The 25144-nt window shown below is 39.2% G+C and overlaps 1 protein-coding gene across 1 annotated transcript in view; it reads right to left on the bottom strand.

Annotated features, from left to right (window-relative positions):
* The window catches only part of LOC139963151 (centrosomal protein of 162 kDa-like), a 35736-nt gene that overhangs the window by 8371 nt on the left and 2221 nt on the right, over positions 1-25144 (bottom strand). The window contains exons 3-24 of the mRNA XM_071963697.1: positions 23958-24103; positions 22521-22611; positions 21055-21271; positions 20149-20204; positions 19214-19269; positions 17534-17567; positions 16723-16836; positions 15082-15830; positions 13782-13887; positions 12665-12805; positions 11327-11457; positions 10219-10482; positions 9763-9909; positions 9266-9378; positions 8624-8774; positions 7809-7958; positions 7184-7345; positions 6427-6510; positions 4531-4764; positions 2486-2757; positions 1762-1841; positions 112-248 (exon numbers count right to left, since the gene is read on the bottom strand). Coding sequence (XP_071819798.1) covers positions 112-248; positions 1762-1841; positions 2486-2757; positions 4531-4764; positions 6427-6510; positions 7184-7345; positions 7809-7958; positions 8624-8774; positions 9266-9378; positions 9763-9909; positions 10219-10482; positions 11327-11457; positions 12665-12805; positions 13782-13887; positions 15082-15830; positions 16723-16836; positions 17534-17567; positions 19214-19269; positions 20149-20204; positions 21055-21271; positions 22521-22611; positions 23958-24103 — 3635 coding nt within the window. The remainder of the gene's footprint in view (positions 1-111; positions 249-1761; positions 1842-2485; positions 2758-4530; positions 4765-6426; positions 6511-7183; positions 7346-7808; positions 7959-8623; positions 8775-9265; positions 9379-9762; positions 9910-10218; positions 10483-11326; positions 11458-12664; positions 12806-13781; positions 13888-15081; positions 15831-16722; positions 16837-17533; positions 17568-19213; positions 19270-20148; positions 20205-21054; positions 21272-22520; positions 22612-23957; positions 24104-25144) is intronic.

The raw sequence follows: 25144 nt of genomic DNA, 5'->3' as shown, positions 1-25144 counted from the left end.
AACTTGGTTTCCCTCTATGCCCCCCAACCCACCTCCCCCCCCCTCCCTCCAAAGCAGAAGGAAACATGAATTCCTTGACAGGCATCTTTCATTCCAGATGCCAACACATACCTGTCTCTTGAGTTCTTCGCTCTCTACCAGGACGTCCGAAATGTGAGAACCTGCGAAGGTTTGAGGCTCGTATATCCTCTCGGCCTTGTGCGACCCCGACACGCTCCGAGTGCTTTCTGATTTCTTCGGTTCGTTGGCTGTGGGAAAAATAATCAGCAGATGGTGGGTGAGCAATCATTAAAAATCTCTCAATCATGAATGACATGAATGACATTTTCAGTTTGCATGAATGATGACTTCTGTGTATTATGGTTTCTGCAACTTTCCTACTGTGAATATTTAACACATTTAACACATTTTCCCCTTTTTCGGAATCACTGGGTTTCTACAACTGTAGAGAAACCATCTTCTTAGGTGAAATAAACTAGTTAGTGCTTTGTTGGACAACAGAAGTGTGACACAAATGTGTGTCATGATTGAAATTTCAAAGACGAAAAGGGTTAAACTATTTAAATAAATGGAATATGTGACATTATCCAATCCTCCTTGGGGAGCTATGAGAACAAATGAATGAGTGAAAAATTGTAACGGCAAAGAGAGATAAAACTTGCAAAAAGTCGAAGTAACATCAAGTCTGTATAAGACGCATTGACCGAGATCCCTCGGTCTAAACTTTCAACAACATAATTCAGAGGGCAAGAAATAAAGAAACACATTGCTCCACATCCCAAATTCTTGTTCAGTTGCTGAAATATAAAAGTTTTAACTTTATTCCGATAAGTAATGAGTAATAACTTAAGTAATGTCACACATTGAGAACACACGAAACTGTCTTTGTTTTTCAGTGAGGTTATTAAGGGCCTTTCCTAACTGAAATGGCAGTTAAATCGTGATGAAATTCACTCAGACACACCTTACCAACATAGAATAAACATCCCAGGACACAATTGAATTATTTCCAAAGGATAAGTAGTCATTTCAAATGTTAAAGAGAAACAAAAACAGTTGTTGTAGTCTATGCATGACATCGGTGCTACCACATGTACTTCAGCCCTCCTTAGCCCTCCTACTAGTTCATTCCCATCACACACACACACCCCCCCCCCCCCTCCAGACAGAATATAGCAGACAGAATATTACAAACAAAATCAAGCTTTCTCTGTATTGTATTTAGTTTTAAAGCTGTTGGCCATCATCATCCCCTTTAATATCTTTTACTGCTACAAATTAAAGTTTTGAATAAATCATTTAGGATCAACTCAAACAGCCAGCATATTATGTAAGTACTTAAAAGAAAGATGTATGCCACTGATTCACAATTTCTTTTTTAATATATATTTTTTTTAATTGAAGACATGATATGCTTTTAGAAGTTTGGTACAGGAGTGGGGATGTGGGGGGGGGGGGGGCGGGGGTGGTGGGATGAGATGCAAATGTAACAGATGCTACAATAATTTGTCATCACTGGTATAGCTGACTTGTAAAACACACTGAAAACAAGAACCACAAAAACAAAAATATAAAACAATGTCCATTCCTTTCCTTTTTTCAAATCTTGGGATTTAACATTTTCAACGAATGAGTGCCTCTTTGACAGGTGATTATTCTATGAGGTGGGTTAGCCCAAATGTTAATTCTCCCAACATATATCACACTTTGGGAAAAATTTGAGAAATGGTAGGTTTGCTTTCAAGGGGAAGATTGACTTACGTTCTTGAATTTTCTCCTGCATTAATTTATCGCACGCTGACTTCAACATCTCGACTTCCCTCGCTTTCTCATACAGGTCCCTGAAAAAGACGGATAAAACTTGCAAAGTTACAGAAAGTCTCTTGAATATATTTAAGCGTCCAGCTTGACAGCTGGAGTTATCGTTGGAACCTTTTCAAAACACTTTAATACAATGTTTCCAGAGCTTTCAAAAAGCTTTATGTGTTGCCATTTCTCTTGGGAGTTTAAAAGTCCATCACGCTTTTTGTGAATGTTTCAGCGACATTAGGTAATTAGGAGTGTTAGCTCGGTGGTTGACGCCGGTGCCTTTCAATCATAAGGTCCCTAGTTCGAGTCACTCCGAGATTAATGTATGTCGTCCAGTTACAGAGTTTGTTGACAATTGACAATTCATAATCATGGACGTTAAATATGAATCTAAGAGACTGACTTCGGTCAGCTTGCGGCTTTGATAAGCCAATGAGGCTTCTTCGCGAGTTCCTGCTTGCAGGAGGATCTAAAATACATACATACATATACACACACACACACACAGACACACACATACACGCATACATACACACATACATACAAATACTGAAGATCACTCTTAAATATATCTTTTGGTTTTCTGCGATTAGCACTTTCACCGAATGCTTCACAGCATAAAACCGCATATACCCTGCCGGAAAATTTGGCCACTACCGTAAAAAAAAAAACTAACCTTTCTAAAGATTCTAATTTTTCCTTGTGTTCTTTCTCTCTCGTCCTCTTCTTGTCGTCTCCGTTGCCATGGTTTTCTTCTCTCTGTCGTTGCGATGCGGCTCTCTTTAATTTACTGTTTTCTCTTTGCAATGATTCAATCTCTTTATGAAATCTTTCCTTCGCCCCTTCCAACTCTCTCTCCAATGCAGAAATCGTAGAGTGAGGGCGTGTCGATATTTCATCGTCCTGTTTCTTCGCTGCCAATTGCTTTATTCTCTCTTCATATTGGATCTAAAAAATTTGAAAGACATTTGTGGGAATATCAGTCACATGAAAAACTGTTTGAATATTTTCCTCGGATACAAAAGAAGTCATATCTCTTTGATTAGCCCAATCAATAAATACAAAAATTAATTCACCACCATGACTGTCTTACTCTCCATACAGCTTTACATGTCCGATGTCTTATCTATTTCAGTGTGGTTGATTATCTAAACCAACAACTAATGCATTTATCGAGCAATGTCTCAGCTGTGCTGTATAACCACAAGCCTGTATCTTATAATCTCCAATTAATTAACAGGAGAGATAAACTGAAATTTGTTGGATCTTGATGCATTTTACATACTGTAGATCCTCATATAGTGAGTGGGAATCTCTTGCAGTTGCTAAACCACAAGAGATGATTGGCAATAACAAAGAAAAATAGTATTCAGAGGTGTAATCTATCGAGGTTAATTATTCTGGTTGGTTGAAGCTAACCCACAGAAAGGAGGTAGCCTGCTGGGGTACTGGACGAGACCTTTATACGTTGAGATAGACATGATGCTTTAAATCATAGCTAATCCAGTTTTATTAGCTAGTCTGGGGATGCATACATAAGCAATAGCTCGGTCCAATTTCATTACTGTTTTTGTTTTATAATAATTAGCAATTAACAATGAGATCATGAGTTTAACTAGATAAATTTCATTTATAAAACTACTTTGGAACTGTCAACATTTTCTAATTTACATTTTCAAATTTGAGAAATATTAGTTTGATTACAAAGAGAGTGTCTGAGCAACAAAATCTTATCTTGTGTAATAATCAGGACATTTGGTAAATTTGTCGCCAAAAAGACAAACAGGGATGCTTTAAAATGCAGCCTTCCACACTTCAATAGCAGATATAACTAAAGCTAACCTCATTTGCATATAAGATCAGGGGCAAAGGTGAAATTGTTAATCAAACATGTTGAGATGAGCAGAATAATTTCATATTTCTTAAACAGAGCAAGGTACTACTACATACATAAACAAATAAAGAAGTGAGTGTGGTCAGATTTGCATAATAAGTTCTATACTATTAGGAATGCCATTCATCTAGGAGTACATACTCACCCCCCCCCCCCCAACTTACCTCAAAAAGGTCTGTAGAATAGTCCTCTACCTACAACAGTGAAATGGTTGTATGCCCCTCCCCCCATCCTCCCTCCTACCCCCCTGCATGCTCACCACACCAACACCACTGATCTAAGGACAGGTCTCTGCTGAATTAGAATTACACTAATGAAAGTTGATTAGCAGTTCCCTCCCTTCTCCTTCCACACACAATTTCACCAAAACACTCCCTGTTTTAGTTGTGTCACTATGTACACACTCCACCCCCCCCCTCACATTCCAGTGGCCCATTTCATACCCTAAACCAGGGTTTCCCTTACTTTATCCCCCCATGAACCCCCTGTGGATGTCAGAGTTGTCCACGAACCCCCAACTTTTCGAGACACGATAATGAGTCATTATTATACTATAATATGCATAACAGTGCTTCGTAAAAGATCAAGTTCATAGTGTAATATTGTAGAGTTTGTCGATAGGTATGACTTTTGTACATAACTAAATTATATAATATATCAAAGTTTAGTTCAACAAAAAGTACTCTAGTTTTGACTTTCAGAAACGTCTCAGGAACCCCTTGGGATGGACTCACGCACCCCCTGGGGGTTCATGCACCCCAGTTAGGGAACCCCTGCCCTAAACCCTCCTTGATTTTTTTTTTCATGCAGTTCCATATTACACTGACCTTGATGTTACTATTCTGTTGTTGCATTGACCTGAGTGACCTTTTAAAATCTTCATCTTTATGATCTAATTCGCTCTCCAATCTTTGGACCTTCTCCTCCAAGAATGCAGCGGTATTAGATTTGAGGGGCGAATCGGGAGCGACGTGTTGATCACCGACAGAGGCGGCGGCAAACATCAGGGCCGGGATGGAATTCGGATGACGTTTTCGAATAATTCCGTTCATCTCCTTAACCTGCGAGGGAAAGGGGCAAACGGCAATTATGCATTAAATTTGAATAAAATAAAATTGAATATGTTTAGTTTAATAGTAGAAAAAAAGGATCAGGAGGGACACTTAAGTCCCCATCAAGGACCCCATAGAGAGAGAAAAAAACTGAAGACACAAACACTCAGACCCGATTACAATGCTTAAAGTGCTTGTCCAAAGCATTCTTAAACCCATTGACACTACTTGTAAGTACAATTTTCTCAGGCAAACCACTCCACTCATTCACAACCCTATTAGAAAAAAAGTTATGCCGAATATTAATCCTACTATGTGACTTTTGGAGTTTAAGAATGACCTCTGGTACAACTACTGTTAGCAAACATGAAAAAGTCGGTAAAGGATAAATTGTCGAAACCATACACAATCTTGAAAACCTGGATCAAGTCACCATGGCACGTAACCTCCTAAGCTCCAGTGTGGTGAGATTCAACAGTTGTAACCGCCTATAATAATGAACACGCTTTAAGGATCTAATCATCCTAGTAGCCCTCCTTTGGACCTTTTCAAGTACTTCCTTATCCTTATCAAAATATGGGTTCCAAGCCTGCATAGCATACTCCAGATGAGGCCTAACCAACTGCTTATAAAACCTAACTACGATGTCACCTTTCAGAAAACTGAAGTTCTGTAAAAACATGTGAAAGTTTATGTAAAATCATAGTAAATCAGAAGATAACATTCCAGATGTAGCTTGAAGATACAGCTGTCAGTGCTCCTTGTGGTTTACCAAGTTTTAGTTATCCAGGCCGTACTTCAGGGTTTCTCAATTTACTTGCTATGAGGACCAGAGAGAATTTATTGGCCAGACCGAATGAAACTCTCGATACCTAAGAATGTTAGAGTTGAAGGTTTACAGTCTTATGAGGCCAAGGCCTCCTCACACTACTTTACAACGCTTAACCCCTGGTCACCCACACACCAACGTGTGCACAATTCAAACAATCCCTCCTGGGGCACTACAGTGCACCACAGCCACGTGTCCCCTGGGGGACTTCCCATAGGGTGCAGCCACAAACCGGCGCACGCAACTATATTAACAAGTTACCTTGCAAGACCCATTTGCAACCTGGGTGAAGAGAGGCAGTGGAGATAAAGTACCTTGCCAAAGGTCAGGACTCGAACCTGCAGTCCTTAGATCACAAGTCCACTGCCTTAACCAGTTGACCACAATGCCCTCACAAATCAAGCATTGTGTAATGCAGGCCAATAGGGAAATCAAGCCTAAGGCCTAAAGGGCTGGCATATTCCCACGAGTGCAAGATTGTGGGCCAATCTTCTGTTTCCTTTTGCGTTAGGAAGTACTGAATCTTTCCCAAGCTTGTCTTGCCCCACATACCACCAATTGGAATCCCCTACATTAGTTGGTGACAATCCCTATTTGATCATTTCTCTGCAAAAGGTACCAGTGTAATAGAAGCCACAGTACCTTGCAAACCATGTAACCAGGCAGGAATCCCTCCCCCTTTAAACCCCTTCCCCCACCCCCCCAACTGCCCAACCCCAGTTTATTGTGATACACCTCACCAAGCATCAGGAATGGCATTTTGAGAGAATTAAGGCTTTTCACATTTCAAAACAAAATATTCAAAAAATAGTCAAATCTTTGTTTTATGAACTCAAACTAACCTGTCTTTCCAGATCCTGGATTCTTTTTGTGTCTGCTGCCCTCTCTCTTGCCCTTCTCTGCGCATCTGTTGTTTTTGTACCCATCTGGAAATAAAGCAATTTCACAGATAATGTCAGACAAGCACAACAGCTATTGTTTAACCACAGACATGTCAGCCCTTCACAACAGCTAATGTTCAACCGCCAGCCATGTCAACCTTAACAACAGCTAATGTTTAACTACAGCCATGTCAGACCTTCACAACAGCTAATGTTTAACCACAGCCATGTCAGACCTTCACAACAGCTAATTTTTAACCACAGCCATGTCAGACCTTCACAACAGCTAATGTTTAACCACAGCCATGTCAGACCTTCACAACAGCTAATGTTTAACCACAGCCATGTCAGACCTTAACAACAGCTAATGTTTAACTACAGCCATGTCAGACCTTCACAACAGCTAATGTTTAACCACAGCCATGTCAGACCTTCATAACAGCTAATGTTTATCCACAGCCATGTCAGACCTTCACAACAGCTTATGTTAACCACAGCCATGTCAGACCTTCACAACAGCTAATGTTTAACCACAGCCATGTCAGTAATCACAACAGCTAATGTTTAACCACAGTCAAGTCACACCTTCACAACAGCTAATGTTTAACCACAGCCATGTCAGACCTTCACAACAGCTAATGTTAAGCCACTTCTAATCAATTTTCTATCATTACACACTTGTCAAAAAAACAAAAAGCCTTTAATTTTTTGCTGTCACCTGTTTGTTCCTCTTTTCTAATTCCTCCCTCAGTCGATCGATAGTTGCGTCTTTTTCTCTCAGAGCGATCGTATCTTTGTCCAAGAGTTCCTGGTTTTCCGAGTACCATTTTAACTTCTTCTGTAAATCTTCGACCTCTTTTTGATGCTGCAATTGTAAATTCTAACCATAAAAGAAGCATAAAAGGAGAAAAGAGGGAATAAACTGTTAGCAAATGTAATTCCTACTGCCCAAAAAAACACCTGTTTAAAAGAGATAAACATATTATAACATGTCGGAGGGTCTGACATTTCATATCCAGCAGAAATCTTCCTCGGGAAAGTTAACCGAGATGAACACGTAGAAAAACAAATAAATTAAATATGCAAAAAGGGGGCCGATATGTTAATTGCAACATTTTAAACAAACCAGTTGAGAGGAATGGCCCAATGGGTAGTGACATTAAAAAAACAGCTGAAAATATGGACAGAGTTGTTAACCCTACTTTCCTATTATCACCTTTTCAAACAGCATGAAACAAACAATATTTGTTCTTGACATTTAAGATCTTTTTAAGAATTAAAATGATTGAATATTTATCGATAGAGTCACATGACAGAGGTCCTCCTATCATAACAATCCTGACCTGAAATTCTCTCTGTTTGACTTCCCGCCAGGCGTCGACCTTTCCTTCCAAATGTTTCTTGTCTCTGATTAGCTGATCGATGTGACCTCGTAACTCCTGATTGGTCTGTTCCAGGAGGCGTGTCTTTTGCTTTAGCTGTGACTGCTGAACCTGTAGAAAGCAACACAAAAATGAGACATAATTTAATAAGTTATGAATGAGTATCAGCAAGAAACTAACATATGGCAGTAACCATGGTGATGGAGACAAGATTATTCTACGAAGACCCGACAGATAGTGTGGTGGGGAAAAGAAAGTCTAGGAGAAGGAAAACATGGAAATGCTAACTTGCATTTAAAACACAGGAAATAACTTGTGATATTGGGTAAATTATTCACAATCATTAGAAAAGTCCATCTAAAGAACAGCTGAAACTACATTTTTAGTAAATCACACTACTTACCATAAAGCTGTAATATTTGTATATATAAAAAGTCAATCACTGATTGCATAAGCAAGCTACCAACATGTTTATGACTATTTCAAAACAATACATGAATATGTAAATATATAGTACATGTATATGAATATGTATAATAACACTGAAAACATGAATATGCACGACACTGGTCAACCGAATATCAACAGTAGTTATATGGCTTGCTAACACCAAAGAACAAACGTATGTCACCATCATGCCCAAACATTCATCACGCCGGCCGCAAATTTTGGCCGTAACATTTACTTGGCAGATTTGAATCCCCCCCCCCCCGCCTGCATTGGTCACTGTTCATACTTTAGTTAGTGACCATTCTAGCAGTTTCTGTTAGATTTACCTCAGACTCTACCACCTCTGTCTGTAGTTCAGCTATCCTAGAGGCTCCTAAAACTGCCGAGGTATTTCCGGCAGCTATCTCTGCCTGGGCCTTCTCGCCAGTGATCACGCCCTTGTTCCTCAGGGCAAGGTCTTTCCCCTCGATGACCTCCCTGAACAAGAAAAAGCAGGTAAAGATAGTGAGCCCAATACTTGTACTACTAATCTAGCATATTTGTTCTAGCATCTTACGCACCCATGTGGACTTGTTATTCGTACTCTGGGCCTGTTGGAAATCTAATATTGATACCAGTGCAAGGTTTAAAGTACTCTCAATCCCACCTAGAGACATTTGCTGATACCTCCAGGGGAAGTTAACTTGTACCAGAACCAGTCACACAGGCCTGGCCCCCCACCCCCCCCCACTCACACCCCTGAATTGTTCATAAATTAATGGTTCATTCATGGGCATGAAAATACATTGTTCTTTATCCCAAATTAACCTAGGACCCCAAATTGACCACAGACCTGACTTGATGCCCCCCCCCCCGCCCTCTTTCTCATTGGGCCTGCCTCTTTCAAGCGAAGATCACCATTTCATTTCATCATATATGTTTGCAATCATAACCAATGCCATCTGTTCTTAGGTAGCTCTAAGCTTTACCGTAGATTTCCGACTTGAGAGTGCAACCTCTGGTTTTCCAGGAACAATTTCTCCTCAGTTTGCTTGTTTGTTTCTCGTAATTTCTTCAATTCTTTGTACAATCTCTCATTTTCCTGACGAGAGATAAAAAGAACCCTTTTTTTTCAATATGGTTTCAAATAATCTTTTATCGATCAAATTGAAATTTTTAGCAAAAATATTGTAAGGAATGTCGGGATTTTAGATGAAAATAGTGCTGGGCGGGATTCACGATTTTTAAGACAGTGCTGGGCGGTAATTTTTAGTGCTGGGCGGGGCCGCCCAGTGCGGCCCAGTGCCGCCCAGCGTGCGCACATCCCTGCGTTGATATTACAAACATCACAATAACTGTTAGTCAAATGCTGTCTCATACCTTTAATACATGTTTACATAACTTGATATTCAAGCCTTTCAGCACCTGGTTAAGAGTATATCATGTTACTTTCCTCACATGCTACTCACAAAGACACCTATCTTACCTGTTGGTATCCTTGAAGTAATGTTTCTTGTTCCATGATGTCTTTCTGCATCAAGATCACTCTTTCTTCCTGTGTTACATTATCCGTGTCGCCAGACAATGCCTGCAGCCTCTTCCTAGCGGTATCTGCATCATCTTGGCTATTCAGCTAGCAAAGATAAAATCAAATTTGAATCAAAGTCAAATTCGAAATAAAATTTTCTTGTGCAAAGTTACATCTTTTTCATGTTCCAAACAGAGACATAGAGAACAAAGTTACTTTACAGTCCTTGTAAAAGTTGTACAGACATTTGCAGTTTTGATACATGGAAAACAATTTTCTAAAAAACTTGCAAGCAATATGACAAAATCAGCGGGTGAAACTTCAAATAACATTGCAATCTTTCTGATTCTGTATTCCATAATTTTGATCAATAAAAACATTTTCTTATCCAAGGATAATAGTCCTTCTCAATACCTTAGCTAACAAGACAAAATTGTCTTGCTTCAACTTATGGAGTTCTGCTTGGTGCTCCAATCGGAGTCCTTCCATCTTTCTCGTGTTCTCTCGGTGCGAGCCGGCTATTTCCGCTTTCAGCTTTGCGTTCAGTCTTCTCTCGTCTTTCCACTGGTTTTGCCATTCGTTGACCTCTGCCACCAGCGCCCTCTCTCTCGAGGCGGGCTGGACGCGGATATCCTGCAGACTTGCAGATAAGATCGGCTCCTCTTGAGAAAATTTCAGCTACGGGAGAAGTAGAAAATGTTAGCTCTTCGTGTTGCTATATAAATGAAGAAATTCCGTGTGTCATATCTTTCCAAGAGGTTTCTGTAAACAACGCTTCAAAGTTTCTAATCAGAACTTCAGTGCACATTCAACTCCAAGAAATATCCTAAAATCATTTTAATGTACACTTAAGACTTAAGGAACCAGAATGCAAAATGCATTGTGGTTTCGATGATGCAACATGAGCAGTTTTCTTCATGAATCTGACGTATTGAATAGTGAGGATGTACATGTTTATAAGGGTTTCACAATTTGACATCTGATGACCTCAAATGACCTCATGAATGCATAGGTTACCATTATCATCAAAACCAAAAATGAAGTAAAAAAGCAATGAAACACACAACCAAGGAAGCTAACACCCCCCTTCCCCCGCCACCCCCGGTTCCTCTTCCACTTCCCTTACTCCTCTACAGCACAAACAATTAACTGAAATATTTACCACTGTCAACAGTTGAAGTATAAGAAACCTTACTTGTCTCTGTTTATCAGGAACTAACCACAAATTTAACATCTTATACAAACAGAATTATACTCCCTAGGCTATTTTCATGTCGACCATTCTCCGCACTGAATCAACAAAACCATTTTGGAGGCCATTTTACATCTACATATTCACTAGAAGCTCACCACAACCCTTTCCACTTTGTATCAAAGTAAACAATACATTGATAACACAACTCCTTGACGCAGATATAACTCATCAGCGACCGCCGACAACGAAACAAAACAATAAAAGAGCATAATTGACCCCTACCACCCCCCTCCCCCCACATACCCAACCTGACAAACGAGAGCTTACCTCTGGAGGAGGGGTCAGCTTTCGTTGGTCAGCATAGTTCTCCTGGATGTAGCTGGCAAATGATTCAACAGACTTCATGAGGTTTCTGCTCATGGCTTGTCTAGACGAGGAGTTTGGTTTGGGGTCAGGGACTAAAAGGAAAAGAACAGAATTTGATTGAAATTAGGGATAGGTTGTAGAGTACAGATTTTTAAGGAAACTTGCTTTTTGTTTTTTTTTCTCTGCAAATTGAAACAAAGGATACATTTCCCAGGTTTGTAAATGATAAGATAACATATTTTATACATACTTTTGAGCCAACGAAGAAACTATTAACTCTTCCTTGACCTCTGTGGTAGATGAACCTCGGCAAAATTGCATTCTTGTGGGTCGCACATCAATACTGGCGGACTCAATTTATTACATCAGGAAAGATATTTTGCATATCGTTTCTGTTGTTACCCACACTAGACTTGTTGATCAATTTAGTCCCAAAAATACAACCAGCAGCCAAAAAAAGTTCTGTTCAACATTTCACGAGGTAAGCCTCGCTTCAAAAAAAATTAAAATTCTCATTTGCAGGACCAGACATGTGTATACATCACAGCCACTACCTTATCCTCAATTCTTCTCACTGTGCAATATGTAAGCCAGGGTCAGCTAGACCATAGGGAGATTGGGGTTACAAAAGTCAGGCCCCTCTTATGTCAGCGGACAGTTCCATACCAGAAGATTTCACCCCCTAAAAACTGTAATGACATTAATTCTGTGGGACACAAAGTTTTCGTGACTGGGATAAACGGTTACCAACTTTGTGGTCAAGTGGTAAAGGCAGTGGTCTATTGATCTAAGGATTGTAGGTTTTAGTTCTGACTAGATCATTATGTTGTGTCCAAGGGCAAGGCACTTTATTTTCTCCATTGCCTCTCTTCACCCAGGTGTATAAATGGGGACTTGCCGGGCTTTTAAATATAGCTGTGTGCATAAGTATGTGGCTGCACCCCATGGGACGTCCCCCAGGAAACAAATGAATGTGGTGCACTGTGGTGCCCCAGGAGAGATTGATTGAATTGTGCACACTTTGGTGTGTGGGTGTGACAAGTTACCAATGACCAGGGTTAAGTTGTAAAATCATGTGAGAGGCCCTGAACAAGACTGTAAACCTTCAACTTTAAGCCATGAGAACCCTCTTACATGATAATTAAAAACTTGTAACCCTTCAAACTAAAAACACTCACAGAGTGCAGTTAATTGGAACCATGAGAACTATCTTATTATGATTATTTAACCATCTTATTATGATTACTTAACCCTCTTATTATTAATTTAAACTCATAAGCCTTCAAACTAATAGAATACCTGTTTTCTTCTGTTGAAGAATCTTATCAGCTGGGGACCAGACATCACCCTTTGGTTTCTGTTTTTTCTTCGGTCCGTACCCGGAGCTTTTGATGGCGCCATACTTCGTCTTCCTCTTGTTTCCGCTGTCCTTCACAAAACCTACGAGAGTGAAAAAACGTCAAACCATAGATGAAAAGTGTTTACGAGAGCATTCACATGAAAAATCTACCACTGGTATCCTCAAATGGTAGGGAAAGAGAGTCGTTCACCAAAGAAATTGAAATTGGTAGTTATATCAGATAAAGGAAGCCAACAGTGTTGTAAGTTTTTGCCCATGCAAGTTTTATAATTTCACCAATGAGTTTAAAACTTTGACCTAAGTCGATTTTAAACAGGTTAGACATTGTTTTGCCTTGTTTTGACCTCTGAAAAAAAGCGTCTTGCACTGACAATGAAGTACCCAACTTTGAAACAACTTCTTCACACATTGTCAAGTTTAAACGAGATATACTCAATTCTAAAAATTAAATATGAAATATGACTTCTTCAAAGGGATAACAACGTAAAGAAAGAAGTCATTAGCTCAACACCAATCAGCAAATTTAGCTTGATCATTTATTCACATTTAAAGTCATTACATTTATTACTGTCTTAAAAGGATTAATGACAGCTGTATTGAGTACAGGACACAAAATCGTTTTCAAAAGTGCCTACACAGTTGTCCTTCAACGATTAAAATTCAGAACCAACAATGTGATTTGCATGTATAGTGTAACAAACATGTGACTTCATTTTAATAGAGATTGTGAGTGTAAGACAGACCAGAGGAGGGGAGGGGATGGGGTCTTAATAAAACATCCAGTGGTCATATTACAAGCTTAATTATATAACACACATTTTCTTTTCTAGTTATCATCACTTTATTTGAAAATATTCTTACATTGGAATAATTATTTTCAATGTCATATAATTAAATACCATTTAATACGATTACAAAAAAAAACTAACTGCACATGACCCTAACTTTTCCAATAAACTTTTATAGCCAACTTGAGCAGTTATGTTATCAAAGAAATATTTTAAAATTTTCACTCTAGAAGTTTGGCATTTGTTGTTACGGCTCAAGAATTCAAACAAGTATGGTGAGTCAGTCTTTCAGTAAATTTATGAAACATGAACCATTTTGACTCACCTTTCCTGGAGCGCGGAATTCTAGAAGACATCGATTTTTCATCGTCAGTCTGAAACAGAAGTAATATTCAAAGAACATTAGTTAAAGGGTGTGAAGACTCGCGCAAGAAGAAATGTCTAATGCCGGTAATCTGACATAGTTTTGAATGAGGTGTAACAGAAGTGTTAGACACCACCATCGATCCCAGAAAATACACACTCAGCTTGCTACCGTCGGTAATTAGACACTAGTGTACAGACAGTACATACAGCTGCGGTCAATACCCACAGCACAGTATACAAACGAAACAGAGATGGACATCTCAGGTCCAGCTAAAGATAACAAGGTAAAAAGTTTCATTACTGTCTGCATTTTTTAGCGACACGAACAAACGTCACTTGCAAGCAACAGAAAGTTAACTTTTTCAGATGGCCGTACGCGGTTTGGGGCGAGTCTTCAATGGCTTTAATACGGGGGGTGGGGCAGTCATTTTGTTTCTTGAATGTAAAGAAATCATAGATAAGAAGGGTTTGTTGGGCTTGATGTTTTAAGCTTTTCATGTTGTCAACAATTTTGCTGTCTGGAATCTCTCATGTCCATTTTTATGAGTAGATACCTGACAGAACACACAGTACATCTGTACAGTACAGTCTTCTATTCTAATCTGGAAAGGCAATTATTCAGCTTTGTTCAAGGATTTGGGCCCGGTTCCCGCCTAAGCTAAGTACAGAACAAGCTACAGTATGACTCCACAGCAACAAAACAACATTTCAAAGAAAAATATTTTGTCAATTTTCAAAGACTGTGAAGTTTGACATTCTGAAACAAACAAACATCTACACTTGTAACATTTTGCAACCTATATTACAATATATATTACAAAATACTATATTACAATTTTCGGGAAACTTGGCGCATTTTGTGACAAAATGTTAAGCTAGCATATTTCACTAAACAAAGAGTATGTGTAAAAGTAAGTTGGCCTGACCATTCGATCCTAGCAGGATCTTCTTCAAAGGCTAGCTTTAGCCTTTGAAGAAGATCCTGCTAGGATCGAAACGTCAGGCCAACTTACTTTTACACATGGCTCTCTAGTGGGTAAGAAGTTTGCTAACAGTTTTATTTTATTTTAAACAAATAGTACACGCAATAGTAAGGATTTTTTTTAATTGAGAATTTTTTTAATTTGGGTAAATTTTTTTGGGGGTTGGGGGGGGAATACATTTCCTTCAACTAGTGGTCAACAAAGTAGGTAAATACTCACAACTGTCCTACCAGTCACAGAGTCGTCAGGGGGTGATGCCGGGGCTAAATCAAACCCCCTTTGATCAGACGCGACCGCAGGTTGGAGATCGAAACCTCGCGCACCATCTTCTTCTCCCTCGTCAAGTCTTCCTGCCACAAAGTTATTATCGACGTCCACATGGTCACGGTCACCTGTTATTTCTCTATCGTGATGGGATTCTTCTTGTTTCCTATTCGACAAATCTCTGTGGCTAGATTCATCTCTATCGTCGTTAACTCCGTCCCTCTCTGCATCCGAGTCGAAGGACATCTTCTCTCCGTCCCTCGCCCCTTGTGATTCCCTTTCTCCCGTCCTCCGTTCCGGACTGGCGAACACAGGCGAGAGATTGACTCCTTTTGGTTCCTTCCTCTCCCTGGAGGTATTTCTCTGAGATTGATTCCCTGAATTGTTTACGTTTCCTTCTTGAGACATCTCCCCTTCTCTCAACCTCTCTAAATCTTTCTTCATCTTCTCCTCCATCACCTCTTTGATGATGTCGTCCACTGTCCTCTCCCTCCTCTCTTTCCTTGATAATTCCTCGGATGCCGGAGCGTCCTCGTCGTACCGCCGGCTGCCTTCTTCCTGATGGCGGTCGCCATCGTCTCCCTCCCTGTGGTCGGTGGCGATAAAGTCCTTCGAACCGAAGGTCATCGTCGGTGTATTTGCCGCCTCTCTCATTGCAGCATGAAGCGCTTCCATCTCCGAGGCTGTACCTGAAGCTGCAAAATCTGCAAAAGAAGATGAGAAACATTGGCATCGACTAGCAACCACCAGTCCACCACCCAGATAGATATATGCAAAATATGCTAGACCTACAGTTAAAGCAACTGCTATGACAATATCATAGTCCCTTTGGAAATTAAATTGAAAAGTAACGGTCTGTCGTAAAGTTAGGCAGCATTTGATCCGGCCAATAAAAAATACAAGCTAACGTTTCATTTATTGCTCATTAACCCCTTCGTCACACATCTCAAGTATACCTGACACCTTTTATACCTATTCCCTTCCCAGGCTTTTAAGCCTAACCCTCAGTTTACTCCCCATAACCTGTACCCTTTACCCTTAATAAGCCTCCCTGTACAATTACCCCTCCCAATATCCACATCTGTAGCCCTTCCTACACCCCTTCCTACACCCCCCCCCCCTCCTTCAGTCCTGTACAAGTAGGTCACGAAATCTTATAATAATTATCAGGCAGCTATTTTTAGGACGCTTAAGCAACCAAAAATGTGGGATATACTTGCAAGGGCTTATGGAATACACCTTTCATGTCAAGTGGCTTCAGACTCACATTGGAAATCTTTTTTTTAATTTAGAAAGTCATTTCAGATGGGATAATCGTAGATTGCTCTTCGATGAAGCCTCGTGGCTTCCAATGCGCCCCCTTTATCCACATGGCCACAGCACCAGTATAGAAAGAGTGACTAGTAAATTCTAAAAAGAACTTGATGATTGCCAATAATTTCTTTGCATCTTCTTACACCAAACTTGCATATAATTATGAAATTTGCATTAAATCATGGAATTTGCATATAATTATGGCATTTGCATATAATTATGGAATTTGCATATAATTATGGAATTTGCATATAATTATGAAACCCGACGGTAGCAACTTACCTCTGTCTACACTATTACTTGGTCCCAGTAAAGCTCTCTTCCTAGTGTCTTCCTTTGAAGTTCTCTTCATTTGTGGAATATTCAGAGTTGAGTCTCCTGTCTCCAACAAGGATACTTAAAACAATAAGGAAAACATAGAAAAAAACATAAAATCTTCTCAATTAATGTCCTTTGAATTTTCTTCTCGATTTTACGGGGAGTACTGAATATTGAATAAATTGCCTGGGATTTGAACAGGGCGTGGTATGAAAAACCCAGTTTGAATAATGCATAGTATTACAATAAAAGATGATAATTACACAGAAGAGCTGTGACAAAAAGTGTAAGTCAAAATGTAGGTTAAGCCAGCAAGTACATAGAAGCGGGTACCTTACTAAGGAAACAACGAAAGAAGATGCCAAGTAAAATAATAGAGTACGACATTCCAGCTTCTTAGTTCTGTGCCTTTCTTTTCAAAATATGTTGAAACTGTTTAAAGCAGTTTAATTGCCACTGTCAGGCCCATAGCCAGGAATTCGAGTTGGATGGGCACCAGCAAATTGAGGAGGGGCACCGATAATTTAGGGGGGGGGGGATTATACTCTTATCCTATACTTTGTGCATTTGTGTACAGATGTCGGTGGCACAGTAGTCTGCAGGGGAGGGGGTGGGTGAGGGCACAGTCCCCCTCCCACCCCCCAAATCCTGGTCTGACTACACGCCTGGTTATTGTTGCACTAAACATTTATTTTATATTCTTAAATGCAATAATATATATAACAAAACATCTTTTGAATGTACACACAAAAGACAATATAACTACATCACTCACCATTTGCAAGCAAATCAGCTCTGTCACTCGGAACCTGGAAGCAAAGAAGAGAAAACAAATATTATCTCAAATAGATAAGCATTCGTTCTTTTTCCCACTGCAAGTATAAACTGATACTGCCAGTTTGACTCACTCGCTCCTTGCACATGAACCATTCAAATAAAGAAATTCAACTTGAAAGTAAATCCTTGGTATCCATGACGATATCAAGTCGAGAGAACATCGCTCACTGGAAACGATGAACTGATGAGACGAGACTGCTCCCGTAACAGTTCTTAAATGTCTGTAATTTATGTTAGGGCTAGGTACATCTTCAATAAAAAAAAAATTGTAGGATTGATTTAAAGCAGCATTTTGCGTCCTCTTCTATGGTTTTTCTCAACCTCAATGATTCCACGATGCCATAACGATATACATAACTAGCTTATCTATTCAAATCTTACTTCAAATGGTGGCATAAAAGTCAAAAAAATTTACAACTTTCAACTTTGTTTTTCACGAGGATATTTTCCATTGGGTTCCAAATAAACCTCGCCCATAATATGAATAAAAGCTATGAACGTCACTGACCAATACGTAATACAACACCATGCTTGATTTGTGTAGATTGTCTACGGCAGTTGTACCGGGGAGCTGTAAGAGTACCAGCTCGCTGGTTGTACCAAGTTACCAACTCGACGTTTTGAATCTATTTCTAGCAACGGCTCGTAACTAAACCTGCATCTCTGATTGGTTGAATTCTAACTAGTGGGTTGGGGGAACTGTATGCGATTAATATTAAATGTTTAATTTATCGGGGTCCTGACACTTTTCTCATTATCTGCAAATGTCCTTAATTACTCGCCAATTAATGCTTTTGGCAGGGTAAAAACTTGGCTAATATCTTAGTTTACTGTTTTTGTTATTGATATATGTAGAAAACTTGATGGACTTGTCAAAAAAGTGGAAAACGGCGACAAAACGCAAAATGATGCTTTTTTCAACTCTAGTAATGACAAGTAAAAGACAGAGTCTGCTCTTGTGGTTGTAAATAAGTGCAACAAACTAACTCAAATAGTTCAGCAAAAGAAATTAAACCGTTTTCTGCTCATATTTCATTTCAGTGATGGAGGTATGGCAAACACTGCCAGTATCTTAAAAATTAAATACTGCATCCAAATGTTTCTAGATGTGAAATGAAAGAAGTACTTTGGGTACTCATCCAGTCTCTAGGGGCCACTGTAACACTCAAACGCCCCTTCCACGAAGGAACGGAACTACACAGAGGGATGTACCCATGAACACATCCTATATAATGACGTCACGCAGCCACCTCCGAAAATCAACGATCAACTCTCAACTCAGGCCATTGTATCTAATACAAGAGGAATCACACCTTAACAAAAGCAGCTAACATATGCTGTGAATAGTCAACGCCGGCCTGGTTCAAAGGTTCATAACTGCAGCCAACACTGGCTTGTTAACACTGGTCGGCAAATATTCAACGGTAAAAGTAGGTTAATTTTCAATAGCCACAAGCGAAGACAGAAGGTTATCACTTAATTCCTATCGGTTAACGATGGAGATTTTGTCAAGACATCTCAACACTGTCACTGGACGAATCTGTTTAGTGAAAATCAGTTCCGAGATTAAACTGTTTCTCAGCAAGAATGATGCAAACACACAAGTCGATCGGCTTACCTTGGAAGCAGCTTTCTCTACAGACGGACCCTCAACTTCCGTTTCTGGGGGTGAAACTATAAAAACATGGGTTATAAAACAAATTCTCACTTTATGTTGATGTATCAAAATTAACTCTCATGTACAATTTTGAAGGGGATAAGTTGGGTGAGGTATATCACTGCTCCCTTGTGGCACAGTTACCACTTGTAACAAGTTCAGAGAATCAGAGAAAAATTAAAGTGTTAGAATACACATTTTCTGGAAACACTCAAATTTGCTTTATTCAAAGAATTTATTTTACAACAAAACAGTTTCAAGATCTGACAACAATTCTGCTACTTATAGAGAACTCTTAAACGGGCAGAGGTTCTTGGCAAACCAAAAACAAAGCCATACCACAATCTTGCACTTATCAGGTATGCAGACCCTTTAAGTCTTTAGGCTTGCACCCCTCACCTGCCTACGCTGAATATTGCTTAATATACGTATAGAGAGAAGTTTGTTCTCTTTTAACCTTAGCTCCAACCAATACTTTTCTCTATAGCCTGCATCAAAATAAAGTGACAATTCCTGAAGTAGTGATTTACAGGGTGATTAAAACTAAGCTAAAATCTGTTCTCCCAAAGATTTGTCTTGTATCACTTCTGCTGAGCAAATGATCCTTTCTCTTCAAAATGTGGTAGAAATACTTGATACACAAGAGAGCAGTGAAACCCAAAGGGTTGGAGAAAAGAAAAAAAGGTACATATTTGAATGACTATACAATAAATAAAGATAGAAATGAAAAAAAAATGAAATGATTGTCTCCATCATGTTTTGTGATGTAAAATTTGCAACAAGGTATCCAGTTACAGTGCGATTACAGTGAGAGGGTTAGAAATCATTGAAGTTCTACAATAAGTTGTTATGACTGTATGCAAGTAACACTGAGGGAAACCACAGACAAAGCTTACCTCTCTCTTGCCTTGCTAATCGTCTCGGAGCCGGACTGCTGAAATCATCGGCCGTTCTGAAAGGTCAAGTTTGTTTGTGAATTGTATTGCACAGGCTTCGAGGTTATTACATGGTTATTTTACAACATTTGTAACTCTGAGAGCTCAGTTGTTTGCAATCATAATTTAATGTTCCTTAATACCACATATGAGATGTATCAACTACTGAAGGTGATTATCTTGACAGCCAATATAGATATCCAATCACCATCTGCATACAGAGGAGTGTTAGCTCAGTGGTTAACGCTGGTGCCTTTCAATCATAAGGTCCCGAGTTCGAGTCACTCCAAGATTAATGTATGTCGTCCAGTTACAGAGTTGTTGACAATTCATAATCATGGACGTTAAATATGAATCTAAGAGACTGACTTCGGTCAGCTTGCGGCTTTGATAAGCCAATGATGGCTTCTTCTTCAGTTCCTGCTTGCAGGAGGATCTAACTACATACATACATACATACACACATACAAACTTTTCTTTGAAAGAATTTTCGTAGATGATTACGACAAGGGAAGCCCTTTCAATCTACTAATTTTTTTGATCCAAACATTAAAAATCACAAATTACTTAAATAATTATTACAAAAACAAATAGTTTGAAATAATATTTTACGTCGACCATCTTTATCGTGATCTACCTGATCATTTCCAACAAATACAAACTCTTAAAACAGGGCCTGACAAGGGTTATCGATGCTTGGATTAGTGTTACGCTAATTTTTTTTGGGGGGGGGGAGGGGGAGTTACATTAGGGTAAGTTAGTTCGGGTTAGAATCGTTATATGTCACAGATGGTCATTGGACCATTCAAGTGAGTGGTCACTCACTAACGAGTGACCAGTTGGTAACGTCAGCCTCCTTTGACTCACCCCATAAACCCGGTTGGAAGTGTGTTCATAGTGCCTGTGGTGTCGGTGACTCTATTCAGCTGAGCGTAGTCCACATCTCCTCCGCCGTGTTTATCCTCTAACTGTTTGAAAAATCTCGCTTTGTCCTCCATTTCCTCTAAGGTCTCTGCTCCTGGGCCTCCCAAGGATCCTTGGTCCCCATAGGACCCCTGTACACCATAGGACCCCGGACCTGAGTCTGAAAGGATGAAAGACGAAGCCGTTACTGGTTAAAGAAAGGGTTACTGGTTAGAGACAATCGACAATGATTGTGACGTTCGTCTCCTGGACACTGCATATTGCATGAAAAATCAAGTCAATAGACCACTTCGGTAGTATATTCTGGGTGGATGGGTGATAACACCAGCATCTATTTCGATCAAAATAATGTTGCTAAAAAGACCATTTTTTTTCCTTCAAACTTGATCGTTGATATATGAAGGTCATAAGTCCTGACCCCACATAGACTAGAAAGTTAAATCATACTTTTAATAGTGGTCACTGGTTTTTAGACTTTGGCAAGCATTTCTTCGTTGGCCTTACTCCAAGAGTATTCTGCTCACTGATACTACTTAATTGCCCAAATTTACCTCGCTTCAATGTTTTAGGAATATTTTGGCAAGTCTGCGGCTGCTAGGACAAGGTTTTCTGAATAGGCAGTCTGCTGTCTAAATCAGTTCCGTGAAGGATTATGGCCCATCATAAAAAACTCAGCCAACAATTTTGCAATCGTTCGGTATGCGGACGCTTTCGTGTCTTAGGTTTGAACACCCTGTCAACCTACCGTGCACATTGTATATTGGTTCACTATGGCTCATTGATCCAACGTACTGTATGTTTTCTCTCTGGCCCTCATGGAATATTAATTGAGAAACCCCTGTCCCTAGGGGAGCATTTTGGAAATCTTTTTTGTATCAGTGTTTATCATGTTCATATTGAAAGTAATGCAATGACCTTCTAATAAAAAACTTAAAAAAACATTAAAAAATATATAAAAACACAGTTTTAACATTCATTTACTAAATAAATTGTCGCTCAACCTCCAGGGGTAGTATTTTCCAACATGTTCAAACTTTGAGCATCTTGGAAGACCCAATGTAATATTGGAGATCAACCCTGAAGGATTAATCCCTAGAGTTAGCCCTGAAGTATTAATCCCTCAAGTCAGCCCTGAAGGATTTATCCCTCGAGTTAGCCCTGAAGGATTAATCCCTCGAGTCAGCCCTGAAGGATTAATCCCTCGAGTCAGCCCTGAAGGATTAACCCCTCGAGTCAGCCCTGAAGGATTAATCCCTCAAGTCAGCCCTGAAGGATTAATCCCTCGAGTCAGCCCTTATGGATTAATCCCTCAAGTTAGCCCTGACGGATTAATCCCTCATGTTAGCATTGAATTTTAGATTAAGACTACAGTTTCACCTCCTAGAAAATACAAGTGTACACATAATCACCTTCTAAGGGATCGCTGTAAGTGGATTCTTTGGTGGAGTTCATCCTCTCCGAATACTTCTTCATTAGGGTACCCGCATCACTTTGGCTATCCTGAAAATGTCAAAAAAAGTTGACAATATGAAATTTTGAAAAGAGTTGTAGTCAAGTGTTCTAGTGTCACAAATGAAATGTTTACTGCGTTGTCAAAGTGCGAAGAAATTCAACACCAGGGATAGGAAAACCTTGTGAACCCTGACAACCAGGGGTATGGAAAATTCATGGTCCTAAAAGGAATTCAGGGCACAAAATAAAATAAAGTAACAAAACAGAAACAAGAAACAAGAAAAAGATATGAAAATGATAAATCCCAAGACATGTAGAGTGTTTGGCAGTACTCTTCATTGTGAAGTATTACCTTACTTATCGTAAGTGCTCGGTTTTCTATGCTTCGCAAACAAACAGCCAAAAAACATGGTCATGGGAATTTCAGCAAAGTTTTCCAACCCTTCTTTCATCACGTTTCAGATTAAAAGCAAATTTTGTGTGAAAATGATCTTCCTCTATAGTTATGTGAATAAAATTAAAATCATGTGACCATGCAGTCATGAATTGAACAGTATATATTTCTACATCAGCTTAAATGTTGTCATGAACAACAATACAAGTGTTTAAAGTACTACAGACACCTAGCCAATTTGCCCCATACTCAGCACAATTATAATGTGTGATATTCTCATTCAAAATCTGTTGCAATTTTTTGAAAAGCTCTTTTAGTTTCCAAGATATACACAATCCAATTTTTGATAAATCTGGGGAACTCATTGAATAAACTATGACATGGAGTGTTGCGATCCTCAAAATTTCTTATTTTAGGCCTTAATAAGTTAACCCCTAATAACAAGCCTACATATATCACTTGAATACTGTGGTATTCCTCTTTTCAAGAAGACAAGAAAACATTTTTATAATTTATGCCTTTGGCAACGGTTGTAAAAACAAAGGGATAACATAACAAAAAATTAGGCAGTCACTCCCTTTACATCATCAATGAGCATAAATGAGCTAATTTTTATTTAAAAAAAACTGGAATTAAGAAAGGAGCCTTTCAATCAAGGTCCCAAGTTCGAGTCACACCAAGATTAATGTATTTCGTCCAGTTACAGAGTTGTCGACAATTGACAATTCATAATCATGGACGTTAAATATGAATCTAAGAGACTGACTTCGGACAGTTTGCGGCTTTGATAAGCCAAAGATGGCTTCTTCGCGAGTTCCTGCTTGCAGGAGGATCTAAAATAAATACATACATACATACAAGAAAAGACTTGTAAAATGGTCAATCTTTGATGGATTTTGATGGAAGTTGCAGTTAATTTTCCGGATTTTTAAAGGCTATTAGAGTGATGAGGACAATGTTGTTCATTGGTGTCTGTAAACTTTCAGTTTCTAAAACTCACTTCTTTTCTTTCTGGCTCATCTCCATCTCGTCTGATATCATCTTTGGTTGCAATTTTTTTACTTTTCTCTTCCCCCTCCTCCTCCTCTTCTGCTACCTGGAGCAGTGGAGTCGACTGTTTCTTGGGTTTCATCCATTTATTAGTACCTGCGGTGACGAACGTATCTATAATTAGTACAATTTGCAATTAAAGGCATTGAAGACTCGCACCAAACCATGTGCCGCGCTCTGAAAAAGTTAACTTTCCAATGCTTGCAAGTGACGTTTTCTGCTTGTCGCTAATAAAATTGCAGACAGTAATGAAACGTGATACCTTGTTATCTATAGCTGGACCTGAGATGTCCATCACTGTATCGTTTATACACTGTGCTGTGGGTATTGACCGCAGCTGTATGTACTGACTGTACACTAGTGTCTAATTACCGACAGTAGCAAGCTGTGTGTGTATTTTCTGGGATCGATGGTGGTGTCTAACACTTCTATTACACCTCATTCGAAACTAGGTCAGATTACCGGCATTAGACGTTTCTTTTTGCGCCAGTCTTCACACCCTTTAACTATTAGGAACTATTGTGGCAAAACTATACTTTTAAAAGGTAAGAATGTTACAACCACTCCAGGCAGGTGAAATCACAACTGAAATTCAGCTGCGGTAGATGAAATCTTTTGAAAGCAATGCAAGAGCCGAGAGAAATTGCATTAATCCTTGGAAAACTGTAAGGTAGGTTCTATAAATATAAGTCTATATGGCAAGCTTTGCAGACAGTCAAGTTTTTCTAACACAACAAACAGGTCTAGCCAAACCCCAAACATACAGGCTTATTTTCAGGAATGTAAATATCATTTCACTAAGAGATTATCCATGGTCAATGGAAATCATCAATTGCACAGTATAATCATGCCACTTTTCATAAAAGAGATTTTGGTCACTCTAAATCAGTTTCTTAGAATAAACAGAAATTGAAACAAAAGTTTAGGATGTTGGTTCTGACAGTACTAACTCGTAGTGCACTGTTGATAGTGTAACGGAAATGTATCCCTTTAAGTAATTTGTTATTGTAATATTCGTTTTAGAATGAGCGTTCCCTCGGTTCTACCCGTCGATGGCCTCTCTCTAAAAATATGTGTAGAGCTTTTGCGAGTTGCAGGTGGGGACAGCCAATGAAAATCGTAGCCCTGTTTGTTTAT

This window comes from Apostichopus japonicus, chromosome 21 (assembly GCF_037975245.1).
Source record: "Apostichopus japonicus isolate 1M-3 chromosome 21, ASM3797524v1, whole genome shotgun sequence".
NCBI lineage: Eukaryota > Metazoa > Echinodermata > Holothuroidea > Aspidochirotida > Stichopodidae > Apostichopus > Apostichopus japonicus.
This window is presented reverse-complemented; position numbering and strand designations above follow the sequence as displayed.